Below are 27,915 nucleotides of genomic sequence, written 5' to 3' on the forward strand. Positions count from 1 at the left end.
GTTTATGACACTGTCATCTGAGCCAATACAACCAAATTTATGTGCTCACAACTGTCCTCTGATGTCCCACCGCCTCCCTGTTCTCAAAAACGTCCACCTTCAGCTGGGTGGTGCTGGCACTCGCCTTTAATCCCAGCACTCGGGAGGCGGAGCCAAGTGGATCTCTGTGAGTTCGAGGCCAGCCTGGGCTACAGAGTGAGTTCCAAGGTAGCCAAGGCTGTTATACCAAGAAACCCTGTTTTGAAAAGGAGAAGAAAAAAAAAAAAAAAAAAAGTCCACCCCAGGTCTTTTTGCTGCAATTTCAGATAACGTTTCTCCCCATCCATTCCTGAAAGAAGTTGTCCATTTCCTGCTAACAATGACTATCAAATTGAGAATATATCTTACACTAAAGTAATTATGTATCAAGTCCAAGATCTGGGCAGCCATATTGTTTCCAATTTTAAGAAATGAGTTACCAGACAATTAAGAGTTGTATAGTTTTTATTATTTTACTATTAAACTTCTTTTAAATCTTGAAATGGGTTAATCTTAAAGTAAAAACTAGTCATATATTTGTCTTTATACATTATATACACTTAAGAAATAAATAGTGGTCTAAGCATTTTTAAAAAGCATCAGATATACAAACAAGGCTTCAAGTCAAGTAGATAAATACACAACTCACAGAGGATTCAGTTCTCCACACTTCCATTACTAAACACAGAAGCTGGAAGCCACCAGGATACTTGGCCAGTAACAAGCTCCACTTTGGCAAGAAAGCAATTGCAGCTGGAGAGAGCACTCCGAGTTAAGGTTCTACTGGTTACGTCTTGTCTTCGGAGGTTTGGCATTAAACAGCGATACAAATTTGGTAGAGTACAGATACAAAGAATGTGCATTAAATACAGAGAGTGATTGCTGTCTCACCCCAACTGACAGCTCACCCATAAAAACTCAACCCTTTCCTCGGGTGTTCTGATTGTAGATCAATGAAAGGGTTTGAATTTTATGGATAGCTATTCACTGCTTATCACATCAGGAACAGACTGATAGGAAATAGTTGCAAACATCTTCACGGAGTTGCAGAAAGGATTTCCTGAACTTTGCCTCCAGGAAACCTCACTGGGTCCTCAGCATGGCTCCCCCACCACCTTGATACATCTATGTCTAAGCAGGTGGCTGAATTTCCCTAAGCTTTGATTTCATAAGACAAGAATAATAATAGCTGTCCTGCTCCTTGCACTCTGATTAGGTGCATGTGCAAGCTGTCTAGAAACTGCAGAAGGGTGTCTCGGGTGTCACATTTATTAGTTCACATTAAGATCTAGAACAGGAGGCTTCTTTCCAGGAGCTTAACGCAGAGACGGCACTGATATAGAAGCAAGCTATTTCATAGAAGACACATCAAACCTTAATGCCAGCTCTGTCTGTGGCGGCTGGTTTCTGGACAGCAGATAGGTAGAACACACACAAAACTGTCAAGCTCCCTAAACAGCAGAAACTGCTCCACCACTGAGGCCACCATGCATGATTTTCTGCTTACTGCTCTAATAGTGATCAAGCACGGCCCTTAGAGAAAATGACACATGAAAACCTCAGAGCCCCAGCCAGCTCTTTTAGCCTGTAGCTCTCCCCTCAGCCCTGCCTGTCTTTAAGCACACACATACTCATGAGCCAGTGAACCTGAGGGAGAGATCCTAATCCCATTGGCTCCAAATGCAAAGGCTGAGTCGTGTGTCTACTTCCCTGTGCTAAATAGTGGAAGTGCCCAATAAACGTTTGCTTCATCACAGCATGAATGATGTAAAAAGAGAAAGGCCAACAGTGTGAGCTTCAGAAGATGAGCTAGGAAGATGATGGAACACCCAAGATAGAACCAGGATCCATCAGTCTGGCATGGGAGAACAGTAGGACATTAGCATCGGCCTCATCTATTGTCCCTTCTCTAGGTAACAGGTCTGTCACTGTGGTATATGAGTCAGCTCTTAAGGGAAAGACTTGTCACTAAGGTTCCAGGAGGCCAAGCATCCGCCAACCTTCCACACAGAGCCACTTCAGAGCCTGTGTTCCCTGTGGTTGGTCAAAGCCAGGGCTCACCCAGCAACAGTGAGAGTGGCCCAGAGTGCACCGGGGCTCTGGACATTCCAGTGCTCACACAGCTTCCTGAGGGGTCAAGAAAAGTTTGGAGTTAGAATCATCAGCTGGAACTTCAGCAGGGCACAGCCTGTCTGGGAGAAGTCACAGTTGTCAGTGGAAACAAGCTGAGCCCAGCGAGTGAATCCTCCCGGGGCTCCAGCGTCAAGGCTGAGGTCTTCCATCGAGTGAGTCTTCACCGGTAACTTTCCTCCATGTGCATGGACAGTGGGGTGTGGGTGGATTCGGGCTTCGGGACTTCCTGGGCCCTCAGGCCAGCTCCACAAAAGGACTGGAAGGAACCATGTGAATATGGTGTTAGCTCACTCACCAGCCAATGGACAAAGTTGTACCAAGATATATCTATGGAGACGTGAAGTAAGACTGGGTGTTCTGCACATGGACAAGCCATGTTACTGATTTGCCTCTAGGAACAATGGAAAGATCCCCTGTGAGAAGCACTGGTGGGAGCCTGTCTGGGCTGCTAGGTGAAATTATCACACTCAGTGCCTTCGTGTGCTTCACCCAACATGATCACACAAGTGTGAGGAAGACTATCAAACTTCTTTGCCTTTATCTAGAAGCATACAAGATTCTCCTGTGGCAGGAAGGGGACAAGTGAGTCAAGAGACCTGAATCCTGTTCTCAACTACAGGAGCTCTCTAAACTCCAATGTCTTTATTGGTGAACTGGTTCATGCCAGAAGAGAGAAGCCTGATGGCACTGCCTGGAGCTAAGGATGCCATGACTTCCCAGTGTCCCTTTATTACTTAGAGTTCTATTCTTTTCTATGCCTTAGAGAGGAAATAAAGGGCTCACTCATTTCCCAAAAAGAAAAAGTATGAGCCAAGTTATATAATTAGAGCATCCTAGAACAGAAAAAGAAGCACCTCATCCCTTATGTAATTCCTTCCAGGGTATGCAATCTATCAATGAAATTAGTGTATACAGGAGCACTTTGGAAGAGGTAAACTTAAATACGAACAAAAAGAATTAAGAAAATGATAGAGGAAGATCAATGAGCCTGCACTTAATGAGGGGGGCAGCCTTCAGACCCCACAAGTCTGTGATTACTAAGCTTAGAGTCTGCTGATGTTCCTTAACAGAAGCCAGGTCAGCTGGGGGGTGCAGTCAGGCCCGCTGGGTGGGCAGACGGTTAATCACAGGGGATCCCTGCAAACGGCTCGCTCAATAATTAGTACCTAAACAGAGGCGGGGTGCTTCATCTGAGCAGGTGCAACGTCTCTACTGCAATGAGCAGGCTTTAATGCAAAATGACCCATCACCCACTAGGGATCACTGTCCCATGCCTCAATTTTCTCCGTGTCCACAGGGACAGTAATCTCTGCCTCCTGAGATTGTCGATAACGTTAAATGACTCTGTAAGCCACCGCGTGGGCGCATGCCACACACCCAGCATTCCCCAGCAGGATTATCAGCCAGTCCTCTGCTGAAGACAAGGGGCAGGAGGAGAGAGCGGCTAAAGAGACAGCCACCCTCATCCTTAGAAGGTACTTTGGCTTAGATGGCATAAGACGGACCCCACCAAGGATCCCATTGCCACACACCATGACCTGGGCCTTCCTCCACCTGAAACCATGTAGTTCCACACATAGCGATGTGATACTACACAAGACAGCCAGCCTCTCTGCCATCTCACTTGGCTCTACACACAAGCCATCCTGTACCTCACAGTGGGGACAATTAGGGGCACTAACCTTTGCTCACACCAACCTGGTTTCCAGAAAATCTAATAAAAATCTAGCCATCTTGCCTCCCACCCTACTGCCTACTGCAGCCTGGCAGAAGGAAGCTGGGAAAGGAGACTTCTCCCAGCCCTGCTCACTACAGAGGAAACACGAGTCTAAGATGAGGGGAAAGGGACAGCGATGCTGGGGGCTATGAACACACACAGTGAGCACCTCTAGGTGAGACAGAGCACGGGACAGAGGGAGATTCACATCTCCTATTATTTTCACATAGGTGCTTGTCTCCCACCCTCCACCAGGTGGGTTTTGCAAATGTCAGTGGCCATTTGTGAGTTACCTGGTTTCATTTTTCATTCTCCAGCCATCCCGACACTTGTGAAACCACAGCTCTTGGCCAGGAGAGATGCTAGTCTTCTTAGGGTCTTGGGCACAAAAAGTCATTCTAAGAGAAAAAGAAACCACTGTTGTATCCAAAACTCTAGACAGTGCTTTCTGGACTCAACATAAATGGGAAAGGGAAAGATAAATGTTCAGCATGTTGTATCCACTCCAGAGCCTTCAGGACTGCCCATCCCTGATGCAGGACTGCCCATCTCTGATGCAGGACTGCAGCATGTATCTTGCTTTATGATTCAATCTTATGCAGCCTCGATCACACATTTCCTGTTTTTCTTCTCTGTCTTCCCAAAAGGCTGTCTGCCATTTGGGGCCATGACCTCTTGGAAGCTCCCATCCCTGCCAAAGCCCCCATGAATCTGACCACCCTGGACCTTAGTACAAAGGCGTATCTTTACATGAATGTTGCTTCAGTAATTGTCGTTGCTTACAACATGAACTTTAAAATTAAGGTTTTGTTCTACTCTACAATAGGCTATGCTGCTGGAAACTGTTTTGGGGTTTTGAGATCAAGGGTCAGCCTCACCACCATGCTCAAGGTCCCTATAAGACACTGCTATGAACTATCCATTAACAACAGTTCTTGGAACTCAGCTACGTGTCAAAATCAAAGGTTTGGGTTGGAGAGGCATCTCAACAGTTAACAGCACAAACTGCACATGCAGAGGCCCAGAACTCTGTTCTCAGCACCCAGGTCAAATGGCTCACCACCACCTATAACTCCAGCTCCAGAGAACCAGATATCTCTTCTGTGGGTACCTGCACTCAGGTATACCTACCTACCTACCTACCTACCTACCTACCTACACACACACACACACACACACACACACACACACACACACACACTTACTTTAAAGTTTTTAAATTAAATCCTTAAAAAAAAAAAAAAAGGTTCAGTTCATGGACAACCAAAAGCATAGGAAGAATCAAAGGCCTACTAATCACCATTTCACAATAGTTTGTGGGAGACAATAGCTTGTGGCTGTACCACACAGCCTTGGTGATGTGATTGCCACACTGATGACCAACACTGTGGAGGACACTTCACCCCGGTGCTGAGGCAGGAAAAAAAAAGCCATATTCTAGACTTTTCCTGGGGAGTTTAAGCACCTTCGGACCTACATGTTTATAAACCTGCAAAAAGAAAGCTTACCTCACTCACAATCAGAAAACACAAATTCATACAATGCCAGAAGGCCTGCCACCACCTGAATGGCAACAGTGTCCCTCCGTGGGACAGGAAGCAAAAGGGGGAAGCCATGATGGTAGGGCCAAGAAGGAAAACTAGTCCAACCACTCCGGAGAGTTAACCCCCAACAGACTACATCTAAAGTTAGCGGATACATTTCACAGACATCTGGACGTTTAAAACCAACTGATAAAGCAGTGTGCCCAATCATGGGAAATCTAGATGCATCTAAAACAATCCTGCATACTGCTAATAGATATAAACAAAGGTGCCAATGGGCATAGAACATGAAGGAAGGAAGCACATTCCCATTAGTTAATTATTGCAAAGTTTTCGTTCTATCTGATTTGGAAGAGGGGAGCTATGGGCAGAGGAAGGGACACAGAATTGACTGCAAATGCTTCTGTGGTCTTCGGCTTTTGAAACCTTCCACGGGAAGACCATTTGGGAGACCGCGTACAGTTGTTAAGTCTTGATGGTGATGTAATGAGTGTTCACTACATCTGAAATATTTTATAATGAGGATTGTGTTTCTGCTATCACACCTCTCGGCTCAGGCTGCAGTTAGGAGAGCAGGGGAATAACACAGGTACAATTACGGAGATCACAGGCTAGGTTCTAACAGCTCCTAGCTTTAAAAAAAAAAAAAAAATCCCCAAGTCACAGGGTCCTAGACTAGACTCTCCGGAAGGTTCCAAAGTGCCAGTTCGCTCCCTCTGCTGCCAGCCTGGCCAAGGGCAGTAGACACAAACAAGCCACAGGAAGAATTATCTTGGGATCAAATGTCAGAGGAAAAGACAAAAGGGATGCAGGCTGCTTCCTCCAGCCTGAGGCTGATGGTGGTCACTGCAGAGGTCCGGGAGGAAATCACTCCCCTCCTGAGGAAGGCCTCCAGAGCCTCACTGGCTTTGAGCCCTCCCTGGCAGAGTTAGGGCACAGTGACAAGAGCTGATCTATAAAGGTCTGGATCTCCCAGTTTGGGGTTCAAAGAAATGAAAGGCTGCCAGCTGGCACACCATGGGGAGCTCTTGGCTAGTGGAAGCCAAAACTCCAACTGAACAGCGTGATTCAGAGCCGCTGGAGGAGACAGTGCTCTGAGAAGTGGGCTCTGGAAGGGTAGTCTCGTGGAAGGCTTCACCTGTGCGTCCAGATGCTCCAATTTGCCCCTCAATCCAGCACACACAGAGAGCCCCGTCCAGGGGAAGACCTCTTCCTCAGCACCAGCACAAGTCCCGGCAAACAGAACAAACACTGAACTCCACACAGTCCCTTCCCCCCCCCTCCCCAGAGGGCTGTGGTCAGGACGTAAGATGGACATACCACAGTTTCCAGAAGTCTGGGGGTATTCCAGAAGTCATTGCAAAAACAGTGGAAGCTTAGCTGGTGGCAGAGGGCCTTGGATAGTACTCGTACAAAGGAAGAAACGCAGAAGGACCTTGTGCCTGCCTCTCACAAAGACCAAGAAGGAAAGGAAAACTTACTTTCTCTGGGTTTCCCCAGACTTGACACGAATTCTTCGGATGTGCAGCTCCCTCGAGGGGTTGCTGGGTTGAGACAGGTAGCTGCGAAACTCATTCCACAGGTTGTACCAGGAATGAGATATCCCCTCCCAGGCAAGTCTGATCTTCAAGAGATCGCCCAAGTCCTCCTCAGTGTAGACCAGGAAGGTGTTGGTGGCATTCAGCTCAATCTTCTCCACCCTGCAAGGTGAGAGAGAAGAAGCTCGTCCCATTCCCCTCCCACCTCGGGAAACTGGCATGATCCGCCCACCTCATGCCCTCCATATCCCCACTTCAAAGGCCCACCCAGGAAGCTGAGTTGTGCTCCACGCTGACAGATAACTTTGCCTAAAGCACCTAACCTCTTATCAAAGTCATTCCTGAGCAGCTAGCCCTTTGTGCCACTAATTCCTAAGTGACAGTGCCAAGGAAGAGCAGAAAAGAGAAAGCACAAATTCACCTTGCCGGTCCTCAGCCCGGAGGTGGCAGTCTCCTTTTCTCCCTCCCTCTTCCTTGCCCCTCTTCCTGCCTCCTCTCCCATCCCTGCCTTGCCACATCATGCTAGCAACTGTGGATGTTCAATCCTTGTCTTCCAGACCTTGAGCCCATACAAGTATGACTCCAGTGGCCGCCGCCGCCTTCTTCTTCTTCTTCTTCTTCTTCTTCTTCTTCTTCTTCTTCTTCTTCTTCTTCTTCTTCTTCTTTCTCCTTCCCTTCCTATTTTATTCCTTATGTTTGTTGACAAGATCTCACTGCATTCCTCAGGCTGTCCCAGAACTCACAATTCTCCTCCCACAGCCTCCCCAAGTGCTGGGATCCAGGCTGCACTGCCAATACCTGGCTCTGATATTTCTGCCATTTCACAATGACAACATCGATTGGCAGGATGCTTTGTGCCTGGTGGGAACTCAACAAATCTCTCCAGACCTCCATGCACCCCTCCCACAGATGATCACTACAGAAGGTCCTGGGATGGTGTTCATAGAGTTCCCGAGTCCCTAAAGCCTCGGGTGTCAGGCGTTGCCTGAGATGAAACAGCGGTTTCTGTGCGGCTGATCTAGCAGTTTCATATGCAGCTGATTCATCTTGGGAGCTTCCCTCCCTGAAATCCTCTGAGTCAAGGACTTGAAGGAGAACACACAGTAGAAGAAAGGAAAGAGGAGATACAGATGCCAGCTAGAACCACCCAGCTCTTCTCCTGGGCAAGCCGACCTGACTCTCCCATACTTCTTCCTCACTCTGTCCTTCTCAGACTAACTAGTTCTCCATCCTGAACCAGAGATGCAAAGAATGTTCACCCTTACACTTCCAAAGACAGATTCGGGGAGTCTGCGTTACTGCCATACAGGGTAATGTAGAAGGTGGGCTGGATGTTTCCACTGCTCTTGTAGCTGAAGATGTGGACTTTCATCTGATAATGGTAAACTGTATGAACAACAGAACAAAGACCTTTGTGAGCCTCGATTGTCATCTCAAAAGTCACACAGCACACTGGATTTTAGAAACAAATATCCTGTTGGTCCCATCTAGCCTTAGCTGGGCTCTGGTCTTATTCTACCTGATAGCATAGGAAATCAATGAAGAAGTACCCTGAACTTGGGGGCTGGGGTCAAATGTTTGGGGACTTGAGACTATTTATTTTCTACTGTGTGACACTAAATTAAGGACCAAGGTATAGACCTCTCTGGGTCTCAAGGTTTTCATACATAAAAAACTGTCTCACAAAATATCATAAACAGGTTATAGAAGTAAAAACTACTGTTTCCATCTTCTTTGCACTTTGCTTCCCATCTGTTGAACATGAACAGAGTATGTTGAGATATTGATACTGATATTTATGGGGTAGTATTTGCATCACAAAAGGGGTCCTTACCCTGGATTTCTAAAGGAACCACTTTACTAGGGCATGCACAATGTGATCTGATTTTTAATAACTTGCTACATAGACCACAGCTCCTAGGCTGCTACACGGCCTATTCTACAAGAAAGTATAAAGGAAGAAAAAGACCAAGGGGCACCTGGGAGCCTGAAGGTCAGTTACCTCTGAAAGGCATGCCAGCCCGGGTTTTTAAGTACATTTTGCTATTCCTCTTCTTCCTCATCTTCTTTGCATTGTAGCCAATGTTATTGCAACGGTTCTTCCGGCAGCTCAGACAGATCCCCTTTTTGAAGCGGTTAGGGTCTGTGCATTGGAAGGCAAAGCTCGGCTTGTCCTGATTCACCAGAGAATCAACAAAGAGGTGTACGGCTCGCTCATGCTCACATTTCGCCGCCTCTGTGATTGCTGGGGAAACAGGGAGACAGAGAACACACGGGAATGAACCACTTCTGGATGATCCCACCGCTCACTCGTCAGTAGTCATTGTATCCCTCATCCGGGATAGGTTTATTGAGGCTGGTGGTGTGTGATTATTAACATAGGCTCCGTGGCATCCCAAACTCTTACTAACACACCGAGAAGTTGAAGACCATTCCAGCCGTCTCACTGTCTACTCTGTAAGGGAAGGCGATGCTAACATACTCAGAGAAATGGAGAGAAGAGAGTTCATACACTAAGAGTAAAATAGATGACCAGGAGTAGTGGCACACACCTTTATCGCCAGCATTCCCAGGCAGAAATAAAAGGACCTCTGTGAGTTCGAGGCCAGCCTATTCTACATAGCAAACTCCAGTACAGCAGAGACTATAGAGAGAGACCCTGCCTCAAAAAAAAAAAAATGAAAAAAGAAAAGAAGTAAAATAGAGTGTGAAAGGGCAGCTGTGTGGTAGAATCACTAAGTCCTAACATTTATCTGAGTAGAAACAGCAGAAATTAAAGCTGGGCATGGTGGCACATGCATGTCTTTAATCCCAGCACTCAGGAGGCAGTGGGAGGCAGAGCTCTGTAAGTTCAAGTCCAGCCTGGTTTACATATCAAGTTCCAGGCCAGCAGGAGCTACATAGTGAGATCTTGTCTCAAAAAAATTGGGCCGGGTGGCAGTGGCGCACCCTTTTAGTCCCAGCACTTGGGAGGCAGAATTCAAGGCCAGCCTGGTCTACAGAGTGAGATCCAGGACAGGCACCAAAAACTACACAGAGAAACCCTGTCTAGAAAAAAAAAATCAATAACAACTGTGACTTGAAAGCATGAGCAAGCAGGTGAATGTTAACAGGCAAGTTGTATGACTCAGCACTGTGGGAAGAGATGAGGATGACGAATTGAACTGTGTTGGCTGTACTCACAGCTCTGGAAGATGGATAGAGTGAGTCAGACGCAAGGCAGATCAAGTGCAAACTCACTTCCATATGCAATAGATCCCAAGACATCACTGAATCCACAGCCCGGCTGGAAGTCACCACCATTGGGATAGATGTCAATGTGACCCACAGGCATCCGAATCCCAATGCTCAAGCCGAAAGACGGAGTGTAGGTGTGCAGGACATCCACAAAGTCTGCGTCATCAGGAGAGAGCCTCCTGTGGAAATCTGCCCCTTCAAACATGGGTCCTGCAGGATCCAGACCTGCAGCGAAGAAAGGCAAGGTAGACTTAGTCAGAAACATCAAGGTATTGAGTCTTGACTTAGGGTCCAAGTATGCAGAATGAAGATGCTCTCTGAGCCCAGCAGCCAAATCTAGATACTGAAAAAAATAAAATAAAATAAGGAATCCCTATGTGGTTGACCCAAGATGTCATCACTGAAATTACGTCCTATAATCATAGAACCAGCATGTTTTTTTTTTTTTTTTTTTTGCTGAAGCCCCTGTGCCTCAGCCAGCCCAGTATACTGACCACAAGATTTCTAGGGAACTACAGGAGTAAAGACTAAAAACTAGCCTCCTGACCTAAGCCATGCATCCCAGTCATCACCCCTAGGCACCTTCCACAGCAGAACTCTATCTGCCCCAAACAGGATGGTTTGTTGGACTTACTCTTCCCCTGCCTTTTGTTATGACTCAGGCCAGGGCCCAGGCCCAGGTACAGATGAGAAAGGCATCTCCGATCTCAACACGGTGTGAACCCAAACACCAGACTTCACTATGCCTTCTGTTTTGCAGCCACGGTGAGAAAGACTTTCTGCCTCCCCACCTTCCGTGCTGAACCTGAAAGCTGTTCTCCATGGGCCACTGGTTCTCCTGCGCTGGACTGCTCAGATCACATGAAGGAGCTTGCTATAAACTTGGATTCTACCATGTAGCTCAAAAACACACTGAAAGGACTCCCAAGCCATTAATCATCCTTGTGCTGATGCATCAGGAGAGCAGGTGGGCAGGGAACTGGTCAAGTATACACAGCAGTGTGAGACTTAACACTGTCTTTTCATTCTGGACTATACAAATATGAAAACATTGTTTTAAAGAAAGAAATCATGAACAGACCCTCAAAGCGTAAGTATAGATTTCTGAGTCCCTGGCCCCCTGGGGCTGGCACACACACAGAAATGTAGATTGGTACTCCAGGGGATTCTATAAGTCTGCTTGTGGACCAGACATTGACATTTTTTTCCTATTCTTCAGGATCATATATGAAGTGTAACCTCAGGCCTCAATTCATTTGTGTGAAAAATTAAGAGAGTAAGAATTTGTCTATGTTTATTATCAAGCTTTAATTATACAAACTGGATTTATCCCAACCAGGAAGGCTCTTTGCTCTACCGACACACAAAAAGAATGTGGAAAGAGTTAAAAAATAAGATGTAGGGGCTGCAGAGATGGCTCAGAGGTTAAGAACACTGGCTGCTCTTCCAGAGGACCTAGGTTCAATTCCCAGCACCCATATGGCAGCTCACAACTATCTGTAACTCCAGTTCCAGGGGATCCAACACCCTCACAAAGACATACATGCAGTTAAAACACCAATGCCCAGAAAAGTTAAAAATAAATAAATTATTTTTAAAAAGAAAAGAAATAAGATGTACACAGGATGGGCCCTGTTTTGTCCAAGAAAAATGTTGGGCGCTGAGAGTGTTTTTGTGCTCAAGACACATTTGGTGATTTTGGGAGAAATTTTTGTTTATGGCACTTATGGGTAAGAGAGCTAACAACATCTACTGAGGACAGGCCAGAGATACAGCTAAACATCCTAAAATGTGCCACATGGCCCTGACACACACACACATACACACCTCAAATCCCCACAGACCCACATAATGTTACTTCCCAGACGGAGAGACCCCAGTCTAGAGACACCAAGGCCTGGAGGTAATATGGCCAAGAACTATGTCGTTTTGTTGTGTTTTGTTTATTTTGTTTTGAATTGTTGAGACAAGGGCCTGGGGAGCTGGCTGAAGGCTAATCGGTGCCACATGCAGCAGCCCTCATGTCTCAAAAGCAGGCCCTTCCCTCCCTCCAACCTCTCTGTGGAGCAGGGGCCTGGCCTCTGTCCAGTTGTGTGTCTCTGTTCTAGAACTCACTATGTAAACCATGCTGGTCTTGAACTCTTAGAGATCTACCTGTTTCTGCTAGGATTAAAGCAAAGGTCACAATACCCAGCAAGTTTGTGTCTTAGAAGGAGGCAATAGTTAACAGAACCATGTTCCCCAAATGCAGCACCAAGAAACAGTGAGTTTGCAGGCATGCACATGAGAGAGTGACTTTAGGACAAAGGCAGCTGCTTTAGTGTGGAGTGAATAACCCAGGATGTATTACTCATGGAAACAGGTGGAGGCTAAAACCAGAAAGTTACAGAAGTTTGGGTGACTTTATGGGTGACCATAGCAGAAAGGGATCCCAGGCTGCTTAGGGCTCAACCCTAACCAGGACTAAAAGAAAGATGGCATGATAGTGTGCCCTTCCAGAATAGTCCACAGTGACCTACTGGATAGACTGCAAGAGCCAAAGTATGACATAGAATCATCCCTCTGCCTCTCACCATGTGCACCGAAGAGGAAAAGAGAGAAGAAGAAGAAGGGAACACTATGCTTTGCAACCAATACAAGAGAGGGGCTCTTTGCTGGGTACAAACAAAGGTCCCCACCAGACGGGCAGCTCCATGGAAACGGAGCTGTTCTGGAGGAATGCCGCCAGCTGAGGGGGCCTCCCAGGCCAGTGTGGGGCCTTCACCTACCCAGCTCCCTGCTTGGACTGTGTGCCACACATCCCTGGCCCACAAGCTCAGGAGAAAAGTAGCATAATCGAGTTTTTAATTATATATTTTATCTGTACTGCTAGATAGTAGCTAAGGTCAGGCCCTGCAACCTAGTAACCTGGACTGAATCCCAGACCTGCTACTTATAGTGTGCAAGATATTGGGTTCATTGTTTAATCATCCAGGCCTCCTTCCCCCAACTGTGAAAGCTGCAAGGTTACTGTGTGGCTTAGAGATAGCACGGAGGAAGCGCCATGTGCATGAGAGTTGAATTAAATGGCATCTATCCTATAGCCTGCACAGAATGTACCTCACTCATATTTCTTAAAGGAATCCACCCACTTGCTTATTGCTCATAACTATCTAGACACAAATTCAGTCTAAGGAATGCAGGACCTCTTCCCTACTGCACCACAGATTGCCTTCCTAAGCTATCTGCCACAAGCAAACCCCACACCCTCCAGCCAAGCAAGACTGGCACTCAGATCTCTAGTAGGCCCCAAGCTAAGGACCCCTGTGGCCTCTGCACTGTGGCATCACTCCCTAAGGACCACACCAAAGCTGCGGGCTCCAAGCTCTTATCATTCAGGTTCTCATGAGAATAAAGCATAAAGAAGACATAGAGACAGCCTACCTGCATCAGACACCCACAACCGTGTGGAGCAAGCAACTGGCCAGGCCTCTGCTCCACAGAGAGCTGGGAGGGAAGGTCCTGCTGTCAGGACCTGAGGGCTGCTGCATGTGACATTGATTAGCGTTCCTCCAGATCCTCAGCTGGCCACAGACCAGAGGGTCTCTCCTCAGCAGCTACCACCTAAACAAGCCAAAAGAACTGGAAAGCTCCCTAGCTAGCCCTATCTCACTTCAGACTGGAAACAAGGAAAAGCAAAATCTTTGATTTGTCCTTGTTACCAGGGACATATTGGACCTTGGCCCTGGTAGAGACCACATGAGTGCTGCAATCTGCACCCAGCTGGCCTGGCTCTGGAACACTAGAGAATGGCCACACAATCACCACCTCCTTTGGACAATTCAAGGCCCAGCACACTACAATTCAGGAAGAAGGGCTCTCAAGCTATGCTGGATGGACTTGTTGGCACTAAAAGAGTTTGAATGCATGTCTGTGTGTGTACCTATTAGAATCTATGTGTATACCTATTAATCTCTGTGTGTGCACACCTATTAGACTCTCTGTGTGTGCCTATTAATTCTGTGTGGGCACACCTATTAATCTGCGTGTGCACACCTATTAGACTCTGTGTGTGTACCTATTAATCTCTGTGTATGTACCTATTAACTCTGTGTGTGCACACCTATTAGACTCTGTGTGTGTGCCTATTAACTCTATGTGGGCACACCTATTAGACTCCTTTCCACCTGAGTCCTATTTTAAAATAAAAGCACTACAGGGAAAGACAGTGGTCATACCTTTTCTTCTAGATACTCTCTGACTGTGGCTTAAATGTATCCTCCCTGAAAAATTCATAGACAGGAAAAACAATCCCAAATCCAAATGTGAATGGTATTTGGAGGTGAGATGTTTAAGAGATAATTAACATTAGATAAAGTCATCAAGTTGGTGTTCCCAACATGATGCGTTTTATAAGAGAAATAATGACCTAAGTGAGCATACCTGTTCTATCTGATCATGTGACACCCCCCTATAATATTATCATGCAGCAAAAAGATGCAGGAAGCAAAAAAAAAAGCCTCCTATGCATCATAACTTATCCAATCTGTGCCATTCAGTGATAGCAACAGAAAGCAATATAAGCCATCTTTCTTAGCATATTAGGGATTGGAGGGAGCTGGGGTGAATGCCTTTAAAAATGCTGGAAGGAGAAAAAAAGTCAGGCCAACAAATTTATCAACAATTTTGTGTAGAGGACACTCTCTTGTATACCTAAAGATCCCAAAAATGGATAAAGGATCTTTGACATTTTTTATAATCATTAAATAATTTAGTCCAAAAACAAGCATTAAAAATTCACTATGGGACTGGAGAGATGGCTCAGAGGTTAAGAGCACTGACCTCTTCCAGAGGTACTGACTTCAGTTCCCAGCAACCACATGGTGGCTCACAACCATCTGTAATGAGATCTGATGCCCTCTTCTGGCCTGCAGTCATACATGCTGTATACATAATAAATAAATAAATTTTTTAAAAAATCACTATGATGCAATTTCCAATATAGAAAAAAAAGTTTTTCTGTTGAGTTCCTGGATAGCAATATTAGAAAAGTCTTTAATTACAAAATCCAACCACTCATTTAAACACTAACTGTCACGATAAAGATGCAACCTTAACACTGGAAAGAAGCTATTGGTTAATGAAGTACAAACCAGAGGCAGGATTCAAACCAAACTCTACCATTCACCTCTGGAATCTCATGGGTGAACCAAAAGCGAATACTCTCAGAAGCGTGGAAGCCAAGGCCTCTGCTCTTTCATTCTTAGCTATTTACCCTTGAGCAAACTGACTCACCTTTGCCTGTGTCTTCACCTCTTGAACTAGACCCGTGGTTTCCAAGCTGTGTTCCCTACTGCTCGGCGGCCTTAAGATTTCCCCACCTTGAATTTCTCCCAGGAAGGATAAAACCTGAAAGGCCTGGCTAACATGACTCATAAACATACAGCGGAAGCAGACCTTACCAGTTATTCTGCCCACTGTTCCTTTCACAAAGTTGCCAGCGTATCCAGCCACATGTGCTCCAAGGCTGTAGCCAATCAAGTGAACGTTCCCAAGAGAAAACTCTTCCTTCTCCTGCAACATGTCATCAAAGAATGTGAGTAGAAGAGTGTAGTGCTGAGTCTCCAGGGCCACCAACAATTCAACTTGTCCATCATAATAGAAGAAGGGTCACAGGGGTCACAGTCATAGACTCCTTGTAACATCCCCAGTGTTACTGACATGCAATATGGATGGTCCACCAGGGAGGGAGTTTCTCCAGGACTTGGTGGCACTTGAATGCCATGAGGGTTGTGGGGAAGACAGGACTGCAGGAGGCATGCCTAAGCTTTCCTCTGTAAGCTCTCCTACAAGGTTTCCTTTCTTTGGGGCAGTATTCAGAGGACGCAGATGGATCCATGTAGAGGTCAAAAGACACCATACCCTCAGCAGACCAAAGTGCCAGTCATGACCGCAGTGACCTGCTCCCTGCCGGTCTTTGACCTCTACTGTACCCCCAGAAGCTTCTGACTCCTCACCTTAAGCTACCTGTGCTCCCACAGTTGGAGCAGTGTCCCCTTCCAGAGTACTCAGCTGAGGCGGGGAGGTGGGTGCTGAGGTGGGGCTTTGACCCTTAGCTCAGTCAACACAGTTTACAGCACCCCAGAGCAAAGACGTACCACTGGAAAATCTTGCCCAGGATTCTCCCAGGAGTCAGAAGAATCCCCAGTGGAAGGAAAGTCAGGCTGGAAATGCTCAACATTTAGGGTCACTTTGCCAGGAGACCCCATGTCCCTCCTGCCCGTTAAGTCTATTCGGCTCAGGAAAATGGTTAACTTATAAAAAGTAAATCAAGACCTCAAGGTCTGCTTTACACACACTGTTTTAAACAACGCAGTGGATGGTCTATCTGAAGTAGCCTCCTTGCATGCCTTCCCACAGCCACCCTCCAAAGGCAAGAGCGGCAGTCTGTGACTCCTTCAGATGGAAAACAGGCCCTGGCTCCTGGCCATTCTCAACTACCCTAAAGGCATCAGCTTCTAAGGTCAGGAACTAATCTCCCACAAGACAATTTTCTTTTACAGCAAATAAAGTAACAGAAAAATCCAGAGATCTATCAATCATTAAAAGGCTCTGAAACAGGCTTTGAAGTAGTTCATGCACTACTTAAATTTAGCAAAAATTGTAATGCTGGAGATTCTGATCATACTTGAAGTTCACAGTAACAACATGTGCTCTACATTTCCTTAGAAAATGCAAGCAGCCGGGCGGTGGTGGCGCACGCCTTTAATCCCAGCACTCGGGAGGCAGAGCCAGGCGGATTTCTGTGAGTTTGAGGCCAGCCTGGGCTACCAAGTGAGTTCCAGGAAAGGCACAAAGCTACACAGAGAAACCCTGTCTCAAAAAAAAAAAAAAAAAAAAAAAGGAAAGAAAAGGCAAGCTTACCTTCAGAAATGAAATGGGGAAAGAAAGCCTAATGAAAGATGGCTCCTTTTCATCTCTGCTTACCTGCAACCAGTTCAGCATCCCAGCCACTCTTTGTCCCACCATCCTGATATTATTGACTGCATCTATGTACAGCAGGTGAGCCAGGGGCAGCCAGTTAACCACCACTACGTTAGCATCTTTCTCTCTTGTCTGCAGGGCTGACACAAGATTATACAGCCACTTTTCCAACATACCACTCATCTGCAAAGAAAACAGGAAGATTATTTTTCTTTGAATGCTCCTTCTGGACTTCAGAAATCCCATGACCTTCTCTTCATCTGACTGGTCCTTCACAGTAGCTGCTGAGGAAATGTAGACTCTCCCGTGTGCAAGTCAGCCAAAGGCAGAAAGGCTTGATGCTTTCTTTCCCTGTGACTCTTCACATCTCCAGTGTCCCATCAAATTTTTCACAGCTCGTGTGCTATGCTACATTACCCTACTCTATTACATGGGTATTGGTGGTGATAATGGCATGAGGTTAGTCTGAATCCCTGTCACAGTCAGGCAAGTGGCCTGGTCCATCCTTCAAGGAGTTCGAGAAGGTTGCCTTGGAGAATTAGCCCCTCCCTTAGAAACACACTGTCACTTAAGCAGACACCAAGTTAACAAATGACCCCTTCCCACAACCCATCCCTGCCATCCTCTTGACCCCAGCATAAGAAAAATCCACCCCTGGAATCCCAAATTAGAACTCAGAACACATTTTCCCACAGAAACAACATTATACATGGTGACTAGAAGCAGTTGTAAACCTATCCACACGTACATTATCAAATAAATAGATTTCTGTGCTTAGCCTGGGAACCCAAACACTATTTGCAGCTTGCTTCTATGGGAAACTACCATTCCAAGTTCCAAACACATTACAAAAGAACTTTCTGGAATGCTCCCCATTTGTAAGCTTACAAGCAGTTAGTATTTGCATTTTGACAGGAGGGCCCTGGAGAAATTCAAATGTGCAATCCTGCTTGTGTCCTGAGGGATGAAGACAGAGAAGACAGACCCTCAGTCATCCCTTCATTCACAATAGGAAGGTAGACTCCTACCTTCCCAACCTCCAAGCCCGACCCCAGCTGTGGATGGTCGACCTAAAGACCCAGCAAGAATGTAACGGATATGAATTTCTCATCATTAAGAGGAAGAACGTCCCCTCCCAATTAGTCAGCCAGAAACCTGCTCACTTAATAGTACCATTTTCCTACAGACTGTCATTCTATGAATGAACAAATCCCTTGCTGGCCAAGAGTTTCTGAAGCTGAGTGTTAAAGCCCTTTTTTGTTTAAGTTTGTCATGGGCCTTTCAATGGAAATTGCTCAGCTAGGGCACATAAAGAGCCCCAGTGCCTTTAAACGGGGGCCATCTCTATGCAAACAGGAGGGCAGCATGCCAATAGAAGCCAGCCAGCCAGGCCAGCTGGCCCCTCAGATTCTCCCAGCCAGTTAAGTTCAGCTCAGCTCTGCTCTTAGAGCAGGATGGGCCCCCTCCAGGCAGTGGTTGGCCAATGTAATTAAGTATAATTAGAGCTCCTTCAGAGCTAAGGGAGTTGGGCTGCAGGCCTCAGGAGAACCACTTTCTGAAAGCCCATTGCGAGCCAGCACTAAATGCCACCCTGCTGAGTCCGGATTGCCCCCTCTGAGAAGCGCCCATTACATTCTTCACAGCTGTCTGAAATACAAGCAGCCCACAAGGACAGGGGGGAGAGAGGGTTGGAGTCTGGAAGCACCACTATTCTTTTTAATTGACCAAAACAAAAGGAATCAAATGTTATAAAAAGCTGCAGAGCCCCCTCCTGGGCTCACCGTCCATCCATGAATGATGAAAAAGGTTTTGGCTGTCATGTTGAAGCCACAGTCTTCCAAGGGTTGGTTGTCACCGAGGGAGAGATTGCACCCTTCATGTTCTGGGTCCTTAGAAGTGCGGAAGTTAAAAGCCACAGGGGGGTTGACAGTAGCTGGTCCTCCAGTGGGTTTATGTTCATCTGGGGAGGAAGAAGAGGGTAAACACTCCCGGTGGCTGGGGAAGTGACTTCTAGTTCAGTCTTGAGCAAATTACTTATCATTTGGGTTTTAGTTTTTACAACTACTGAGTTGCCTTCTTAGACAGCAGTTCTCAATCTGTGGGTTAGACATTTACATTACGATTCATAACAGTAGCAAAATTACGGTATGAAGTAGCCATGAACATAACTGAAGTTACTGTAAATCCGATGTCTCAACTATCCTCAGTGAGTACTAATCAGTCATTTGAACTAAATTCTGTTGCTCAGAAATAAGTAGCTATCTTTCTTACTTTATTTTTCCCTGCCAAACTGATTTTTCCCTTCCTTTCTTCCCTCCCTCAAATCCTTACCTTTGGAGCGTGGGTTCTCTTTTCCTGAAACACTTAAGACTGTTAAGCCAAGAATTTAGAAATTTTCATATTTAAAAAAAAAAAAAAACTTTATGGCCAGGCACAATAGTGTATGCCTGTAATAGCAGCACTCTTGAGGCAGAGCTAGATAGAGGGAAGATGACGTAAATTCTAGGCTAGCATGGGCTAGAGAGAGAGTTCCAGGTAAACCTGAGTTCATGCTCTCTCTTTCTCTCTCTCTCTCTCATAGGCCTGGTGGCTCACTCGCACCTATACCCTGTAATCTCAGCAGTTGGGAGGCTGAAGCAAGAGGACCAGCATGGGTGACAGTGAATCCCAGGCCAACCTGGGCTTTATAGCAAGGCTGGGGGATGGGCAGGCGCTGGCAGAGGGAGTGACTGTGACATCAGAGGAAGATGGCCAGCATTGTGGAACAAAACCACATAGTACATGACAGCCCCAGTAGAGTCTGGGGTATCCCCCCTGGGTCAAAGGCACTAATATCTCTGCAGAGAAACATAGGGTAACTCACGTTCTACAGCAGACAAAAATGCAGGGATTACAAATAGCTTTCTACCAGGGTTTGCCACCAGAGGTGTGGAGAGCATGTGAGGTCAGGTTCCCTCCATAGAGCTTCCCAGAATTCCTCCAAGGTTTGAGAGGTTGGGGATTTTGCAATTGGAGGTAAAAGGGTATTGACCCATGGTACAAGCAGTTTTCTCTGGCATTCCCAATTTGATCCAACGCTTACTTCAAAGACCTTAGACATCCCCAGGGCTCTTTGCAACAGGCACCAAGTTTGTTAGTCGAATAGCTGAAGCCATGGGAAAATTCCTCACGACAGCAAAGCTGCCCCTTCCAGCGCTCTGTTACATACACTTGCTCCTGGGACATAGCACTAAGGGCACTATGGCCATGTGACACTAGGTAGGCCCTGTCATTTAAGATAATCTCTAGCTGATCCCCACTGTCTCTCATTCAGTCATCCTAGTAAGCCTCTCTTGATAACGGATTAGGGGGAAAGAGTGTACTCTCCTGTTACCCAGAAGGCACAGGGAGATAGATACCAAATGAACATCCAGGAGCTTTGTTTACCCAAGAGTTTAGAACAGAAGGACAAGCCAGTTCTGGTGGCACAAGGCTGTAATCCCAGCTACTGTGAAGACCGGGGGCAGAAAGATTGAAGATGGAAACTACATCTGCCTGAACTACAGAATGAACTGAAGGCAAGTCTCAGTAACTGAGTCCTGGTTTTAAATTTTCAAATACTAGTACATAATAATAGTTGTAAAGGGCTAGGGACGTCACTCTATAGTAGAGTGCTTTGAGTACACACTTAAGGCCATAGATTTAATCTCCAGTTTTGAAAAGACACCCAAGGGAGCTAGGAAGTAGCTCCGTTGGTTGAGTGCTTGCCTAGCATGCACGAAACACGGAGTTTGATCCCCAGCACCTCGTAAACCAGCTGTGGTGGCCCATGCTTATTCATGGTCAACCTCAGCTGCAGAGTGAGTTTGAACCCAGTCAGGGCTACATGAGACACTACCCCCCCCCGAAAAAAAGGAGGAAAAGGAAGAATTAGACAAAAAAAAAAAAAGAAAGAAAGAAAGAAAAAAAAAAAGGAAACCCACAGCTATGGGGAGATGGTGATGAGATGGGACAAGCAGATACAGGGGGCTGGAGACATACGCCAGATATAAGAGGGATAAAATCCAGAAAAAGGCCCCCAAAGACACATGATCAGAACACGGATTAGCTGTCGTGAAATTAAATCCCCAGCTGGCAGAAATTTGAGGTACAGACGTTAGCAGTTCAGTTCTCCAACCTGGACAGCCGTTCTCACAGAGAGCAGATGGGGTGGGTTAGAAGAAAAGGGAGCTCTTAGCCTCCTAAGAGGGAGCCGAGGCTAAATTCACGCACAGACAAGGAGAACCACCCTGGCATCTGGCTTGCTCTGATCCCACACCTTGGTTCCTACTGTTTAAGGCCAGGATCACTTTGGCTTCTGAGCCTTTGTGATTGTTTTCGCCCAGATGTCTTTGTGGTTCATTCTCTCAGCTCCTTGCTGAGGGGTCAAGTTCTAGAATAAGGTTCTCCCAGACCACAAATTAAAAGGTACCGCCCTCAGCAGCGCTCCAAGACTCCCTCCTCGGCTTCACTTTCCTGCCTCATTCTGAGTACCATTTACATACTTTTATTAGTTCCCACTGCTGAGATTAGGTCCCGCAAGGTTAGAGACTGCCATCTAGTCTTTTCTTCGCTGTCTTTCCCCCCTATCAAGAGTCCCTGGTACTAGAACGCAGCAATACATTTCAAATGAATGGCACCACCGCCTGAATAATACGAACCACAGAAACTTCAGCATTCTTCAGGAAAAGAACTAGAGATGCCACCATACCCCAGGTCACGCTTCTAGCTAGCTAACACTCAAGTTGGAAACAAACTAGGAGAAAGTAGGTGTCCCGTCCCGTTTCCCCGTCCCCCGTCCACCCCCACCCCCCACTCCCCGCGCCCGCCAGGTTCCTTCCAACTTAAGCTCCCACGTGCGGATAAACTAACATGGACTCGTAGCTTCTGGCGCGCGATTCTGCAGACTACATGAAATGATAGGCCTTGGTTTAAGAGCTCTGGGGCCCTCCACTGCTTAACCAGCCCATGCTGGCTCTGGATGACCCCACCCTCACTCCACCAGGGCAGGTTGCCTCCAGTGAAAGTGTCAGAACCACACAAGAGGAAAAAGGATGCTAGAAGGAAGGGGAAGAAAGGAGGAATGGGCAGAGGAGGGAAGATTATTTGGGGAGAAAGTTACAAACCAGATGTCCCCTACGAGCACTTATCAATCTGAAGCCCGCCACGCCGCAGCCACCTTAATGTCCAAAACACCTAAGTGTTAATGAAGGGGCGGGGGGGGGGGAGAACCACCGGAAGTTAGAGCTCTAAGAATTTTCTGGCCTCTCCAGCCTCCAAAGATAAGACAAGGTTTAAAACGTGGTATAATTTAAGTGAGGCTGGAAAGCAGCTAGCTCAGCTCACCGGACAGCGCTGATTAATGGGAGTGGGAGGAAGCTAGAGAAAGGATTCTAGCCCACGTACCCTCCCTGCTGGCAGGCGGCCTCCGGGATGGCTTGCTAGCGGGTGCTCTCATCCGAAGCGCCAAGACAAGTGGCTTCCGACTCGGAGGAGAACACAGCGCAGTGGGAAAGGATTTCGTTGGGACCTGGAAGCGCCGAAGAAGGGTCCGCAGGACTTATGAGGGCGCAGCGCAGGAAAGTGGGGAGAAGGGTAATAAAAATAAATGCACATTACCTCGCAGCGACCCCTGGGGACGTAAGTTTGCGAGACTTCCCGCCGCGAAGCAACAATAGACGCTCCAGAAGTAGAGCAGGAGAACCCGGTTTCGCATCCTTCCCTGCCACGCCCCCTCCTCTCAAACAGGTTCTTTTGTATTTCTTTTTAAGCCACAAAACCTCCCGAGCCTAGAAGTGGGCAGCCTGGTCTCGGCTAGAAAGTGATGGGCTGGACGGCTGGAGGAGAACCTGGTAGGTCAGTAGCGCTGCGCGCGGCGAGGGGGAAAAGAAGCCGGTGGAAGGACAGGCTGCCCAGCCCGACCGGTCCTCTCCCGGAGCCTCGGTGAAGCAGGGGCTCGCCGCTGTCACACCGCGAGCTCCGGGAGAGGTACTTTTTTAAAGTATTCGAGTCATCTGACCCATCGCCAGATGGTTATTTGCATAATTTATTCCCGTCTCGGGACGCTGATTGGTTATACCTCTGACGCCAAACCGAGAACTCCCCAAAGTTTGAATGAAGTGCCACACACCCACCACGTGGACGCCCGCAGGGATGGACTAGTACGTCGCTGGCCCGGTCCACCGGCTGCTGCGACTCTAGCCACCCCTGCTTCCTCCTTTATTCCTGGACTCCCAGATCCTCCGCTCGCCCGCAGTATCCCACAAAGGGACATTCCTCCCCCCCAAAAAAAATGATGTTCCCCCTGGGGAAGAGATCTCTGGAGACAGGAGGTCAATCCTCTTCAAGGTGGGAAGCCAGCCAGCGCTGGGATGGTCTCTCCGCACCCGGGGCGGAGGGTCGGGATGGGGAAAGCCACATGTTCGTTTCTTCCGTCTTTCTGTCCCCTGCAGCTTTGCCCCAGGTGCAAGCAGCGTGATGGACAAAAGCTGGTCAGGTCCCGGAGCTGCGCCCTGGGGCCTGCTCTTTAGGGTTACACAAACCCCGCTTCCAAAACCTCATTTCATTATTAGCTGCGGCAACCAGACAAGTCACCCAACTTCTCCAAGGCCGTTTCCTCACCCGAAAGTAAGGGGATAGCAGTTCCTAGGGCTTGGGGACCGTGGGGACATTAACTGGCTCTCAGAGAAAAGCGCTTAGTTCGGTTAGGCGCTCTCCTGTCACTGGAGCGCTACCAGCCACCTTTCCGGAAGGGAAAGTGAGCCCAGGGAAGATCTAAAACATGTGGCCCAACCTCTGCCCCGCGCCCAACTTCCTGGTGAGTGGAATTAAACATCCCCCTCCCTTTTCTCCATCCTTTTCTCCCTCTTTAATCTGATCTCCTGGCTGTGAGCTGCACGCAGATGAAAGTGTGGTCCACCAGAGTCTGCAGTTCCAGAGGACCGGAGTTCCTGAGTCCCCGGAGGTGGCAGAGCACATCCAGCCAGGGGAGACCCTGAGCGCAAAGCCGCCTGGAACCCGCCGACTCGGAGCTGAGCGTCACCATCCAGCCTCCTTCAGCTAGGGAAAACTGCTCTGCTGTCCGCACCTGGAACCCCAGCAGCAGCCCCCCGCCCCTTCTCCCCTAGATAAGCGCTCCAGCTGCAGGGGCCGGTGTGAGGAAATCGAGCCCTAGCGAGTAGGTCCTGTTCTGTGACTCTGGCTGCCAGACAAGCACATTTTCTCCCTCATGTATGCTGTCACCAATGAACAACAGGTAGATTGGCTTTATCTTTTGAGTATAAAACCCGGTGCAATCTAAGGGATGGTTAATGTCGCCCTCCTGGCCCCTCCCACCAGCCTTTTCCCTTGGCAAACTGCAAGGGCATGCCAGGTGCCCACCTGCACTTAACAGACGGAAACAGGCACGGGACTAGCTGCGTCTGTGTAGGTCGCCTCAGTCTCTCTCCTGCCTTGGGTTGGCCTTGGCATATTGTCTTCTAGATATGAGTCTTGGCAAGCTCTACAAGCTGATTTTTTTATAGCTAAAATCAGCGGCTAGCCTATGATAAGTAAATACTTAAAAAAAAAAAAAAAAAAGCCTCCCCTAGCTGAGAACAATCAAGAGTGCATAAGTGCTGGAGTTCACGAAGCCTTCTCCCAAGGCTCCGGTTCTCTTCCGTTTTTTTTTAAATTGCCCTTGTCCCAATAACATTAACTGAACAATATGCAGGGTGTGTCTTGGGGACCTTTGTCACAAGTGAGACAACCTAAGGTAAGTAAGTATCCCTGCTTATCCTGCCTGGTGAAACAAATAAACAAACAAACAAAAAAAGGCTCAACAAAATCAACATCGATTTTTTTTTAACGGACAAGGAATTGAAGTTTCGTTGCTAGTTGGTTAGAGCGCCCTCCTGTGTCTCCATATTAAAACACAATGTGAGAAGTTTCAGTGCACCTTAAAAGGTTACGATGTTAGCATTACAATGCAGAGTATCAGTTGCGGTTCTCCGTACATTCCCGGGGAGTTTTCAGCTGAAAGGTTTTCGGTGGAAACTTCTGTTGGGCTGCAGCCAAGATTGCAAAGGCTACCAGGGTAAAGGACTCTACCCATTCACTAGGGGCAGCCAGCATCTGTGTTAGAGGGGGTGGATCCCCTCATGCTAAGAGCCCGGTTTCCAAAGCAAGCATTTAACCTCGCTTGCATGGGTCCCCAACTCAGCGTCAATGAACAGACTAAACTGGAAGCTAATGAGCCTGAAAGGGGCAGCTCTACTTATCTGGTGCGGCCTTGGAGTGTCCACTAGTGTACACAGCGGCTTGGGTGTGCCACCTTCTTCAGAGTCCTTCTGCTTGGGTGGATCTGCTCAGCTGCTACTCAATGCCCCAGTAATGAGTTCTCTCACATAAATTATCCAGGGCTGTTTATATTACTTACAACTAAGAAAATGACTTACTCATCTGGTGTTTATGGAGCAGCTACTAAAAGAAAACACAGGACTGAGGGACTCAGAATGTTCCAGGGGCCATCCTTGCCTCCCAGAGCCACAATGCAGATATGTAGGTATTCCCAGAAACCTAGATTACAGCTGTATTAGTGAGCTCAGGCACAGACACAGTGCTTTAAACAGCTGTTTATGTTTGCAGTTCTGGAAACTGCAAGTCCAGGATCAGTGTAGAAACATTGTCCAGTTCTAGTGAAAGTCCTTTAGAGCTTCTAGGTGACTGCCCTCACTGTAGTCTCACATGGCATAGAGAGAGTGTTAGTGTCTCGTCCAACAATGGTTCCAATCCCATGGTGGGTCCTACCCTCAAGACGTCACCAAAACGTAACTACCTCCCAAAGGCCCTATCCTCTAAAGCCATCATGCTGGGGACATGACTTAGGCCAAAGTGCCATGTATATAAGCTTACATTCATTTTCTAGCAGCCATACTATAAAGATTAAAAAAAAGAAAATAAACACCATAACATTTATTTCAGCAATGTATTTTTTGCCAATACACTCAAGATACTATTTCAAAATTGTTTCAAGGGCTAAAGAGATAGCTCAGTCAGCAAATGCCTGCCATGCCAGTATGAGAACACAAGTTCAATCCCCAACATCTACTTAAAAGTTAGATCCTGCAGTAAACCATGAGATCCCAGTACTGGGGAGGCAGAGACAGGAGACTCTCTGGGACTCACTATCCAGTCAAATCAGCAAGCTGTGAGTTCAGTGAGAAACTCTTGTCTCACAATATTTGTTTTTTGTTTTGTTTTGGTTTGGTTTGGTTTTTGGTTTTTGGTTTTGAGACAGGGTTTCTCTGTGTAGCTTTGAGCCTTTCCTGGACCTCGCTTTGTAGACCAGGCTGGCCTCGAACTCACAGAGACCCACCTGCCTCTGCCTCCTGAGTGCTGGGATTAAAGGCGTGTGCCACCACCACCTGGCTTTGTCTCACAATATTAAGTGGAGAACAGAGGAAAAAACCAGATGTTGGCTTCTGATCACACATGCACACAAATTATTTCAACATGGTGCTGATATGAAAATCATTAAGTTCTTGGAAAGCTGAGGCAGGAGGAGCCTTGGCTCAGGGCCAGCCTAGAATACACAGTGAATGGCAAAGCAGCCTGAGCTCTGTGGGGCCGAACCTGTCTTACAAAAGTGAAAAGGAAAAGAGAGAAAGGGTAATAGTGGGCTAGGACAACCAGACTTTGTCGAAAACCTGGAATAAAGCTGCACCATTGCCTCATAAAAAGAAGAAAGCTCAAAAATATGGCTCCATGAAATATCAAACACTTGACGTTGTGCTAGATGCTAATGGAGGCTCAAAAGAGGTGAAAATATACTCCACGGCTTCGAAGTTCAGAGAAGAGAAAAAACACATGTAAATGGGGCTGCTAGGAAAGCCTGTGGGTAAAGCTAAGACTCAGAGAGACCTTGAGAGATGGGCTGTGGGCCCCAACCCCAGGCTCTGAGATCTCCCTGCATTATTCATTGCCTGCAGAATTAGGAGTGCCAGTGCCAGAGCTAGGTCAAGAGAGTGGCATCTGAGTAATAAACAGCTTGACACTCCCCTCCACAGAGGAAAAGGCTAGAAGCTTCCAACTCCTGAAGTTTCCACCAGCAACAACACTGCATACATGCGGTGTGAACCGGTTCAAGGTGGTCCCGTGCGTGGCCCCGGGTGTTTACATGGAATGAATGTGGAAAAACTGAGTCAAGCAAGCTGACTCTGGCTTTTTTTTATACTACAGTATTTCTCAGGGGCGTTAACATGCTTACAGTCATCCTACGATTTGAGCTTTGAGATCAGGATTCTTAATGCGGCCCACAATACGGTGGCCTGCAACCCCTGTATGAAAGGCCGCAGGGGTGGCATCATCTCATCTCGTATCACACCCCTCTTTTCTCTGCTTCTCGACACTTGGTCTCCCCAGTTCCTCTGGGTCTATCCAGGTCAAGGCTAGCACTCTGGTCCACGGGACTTACCTCAGTTTTTAACTATGCATCATTTGTTTGGCTATTTGGGGGATGTCCACCCCCTCCTAGGAGAAGTTCCATGAGAGCAGCAGTTGGGCTTGGTTCTGCTGATTACTTCCACAGACCCCAACACAAAGCCTGACACACAAAAAGAGCTCATTTAACATGCGCTGAATGACTCTGCAAATGAAATATATTGTGAGTCTCTGAAACAGAGAGAGATCATTCGGCCCTTGCTAAATTGTTCTGAGCACTGGCCCCATGAAGGGTTTATGGAGGGCCGGGAGTTGTCCAGGAACACAG

At 47.2% G+C, this 27,915-nt stretch overlaps 1 protein-coding gene across 1 annotated transcript; it reads right to left on the reverse strand.

Annotated features, from left to right (window-relative positions):
* Window positions 1–1,540: 1,540 nt before the first annotated feature.
* On the reverse strand, window positions 1,541–23,140 carry Lipg (lipase G, endothelial type). Its single transcript, XM_036205080.1, has 10 exons — window positions 22,788–23,140; window positions 18,932–19,110; window positions 17,154–17,333; window positions 15,629–15,740; window positions 10,191–10,412; window positions 8,953–9,195; window positions 8,216–8,336; window positions 6,894–7,112; window positions 4,162–4,266; window positions 1,541–2,407 (listed from the first exon to the last, which is right to left on the reverse strand). Exons 1-10 carry the CDS (start codon window positions 22,882–22,884, stop codon window positions 2,386–2,388), a joined length of 1,500 nt encoding a protein of 499 aa, XP_036060973.1. The 5' UTR covers window positions 22,885–23,140; the 3' UTR covers window positions 1,541–2,385.
* Between the last annotated feature and the right edge of the window lie 4,775 nt (window positions 23,141–27,915).

This window comes from Onychomys torridus, chromosome 13 (assembly GCF_903995425.1).
Source record: "Onychomys torridus chromosome 13, mOncTor1.1, whole genome shotgun sequence".
Classification (NCBI taxonomy): Eukaryota; Metazoa; Chordata; class Mammalia; order Rodentia; family Cricetidae; genus Onychomys; species Onychomys torridus.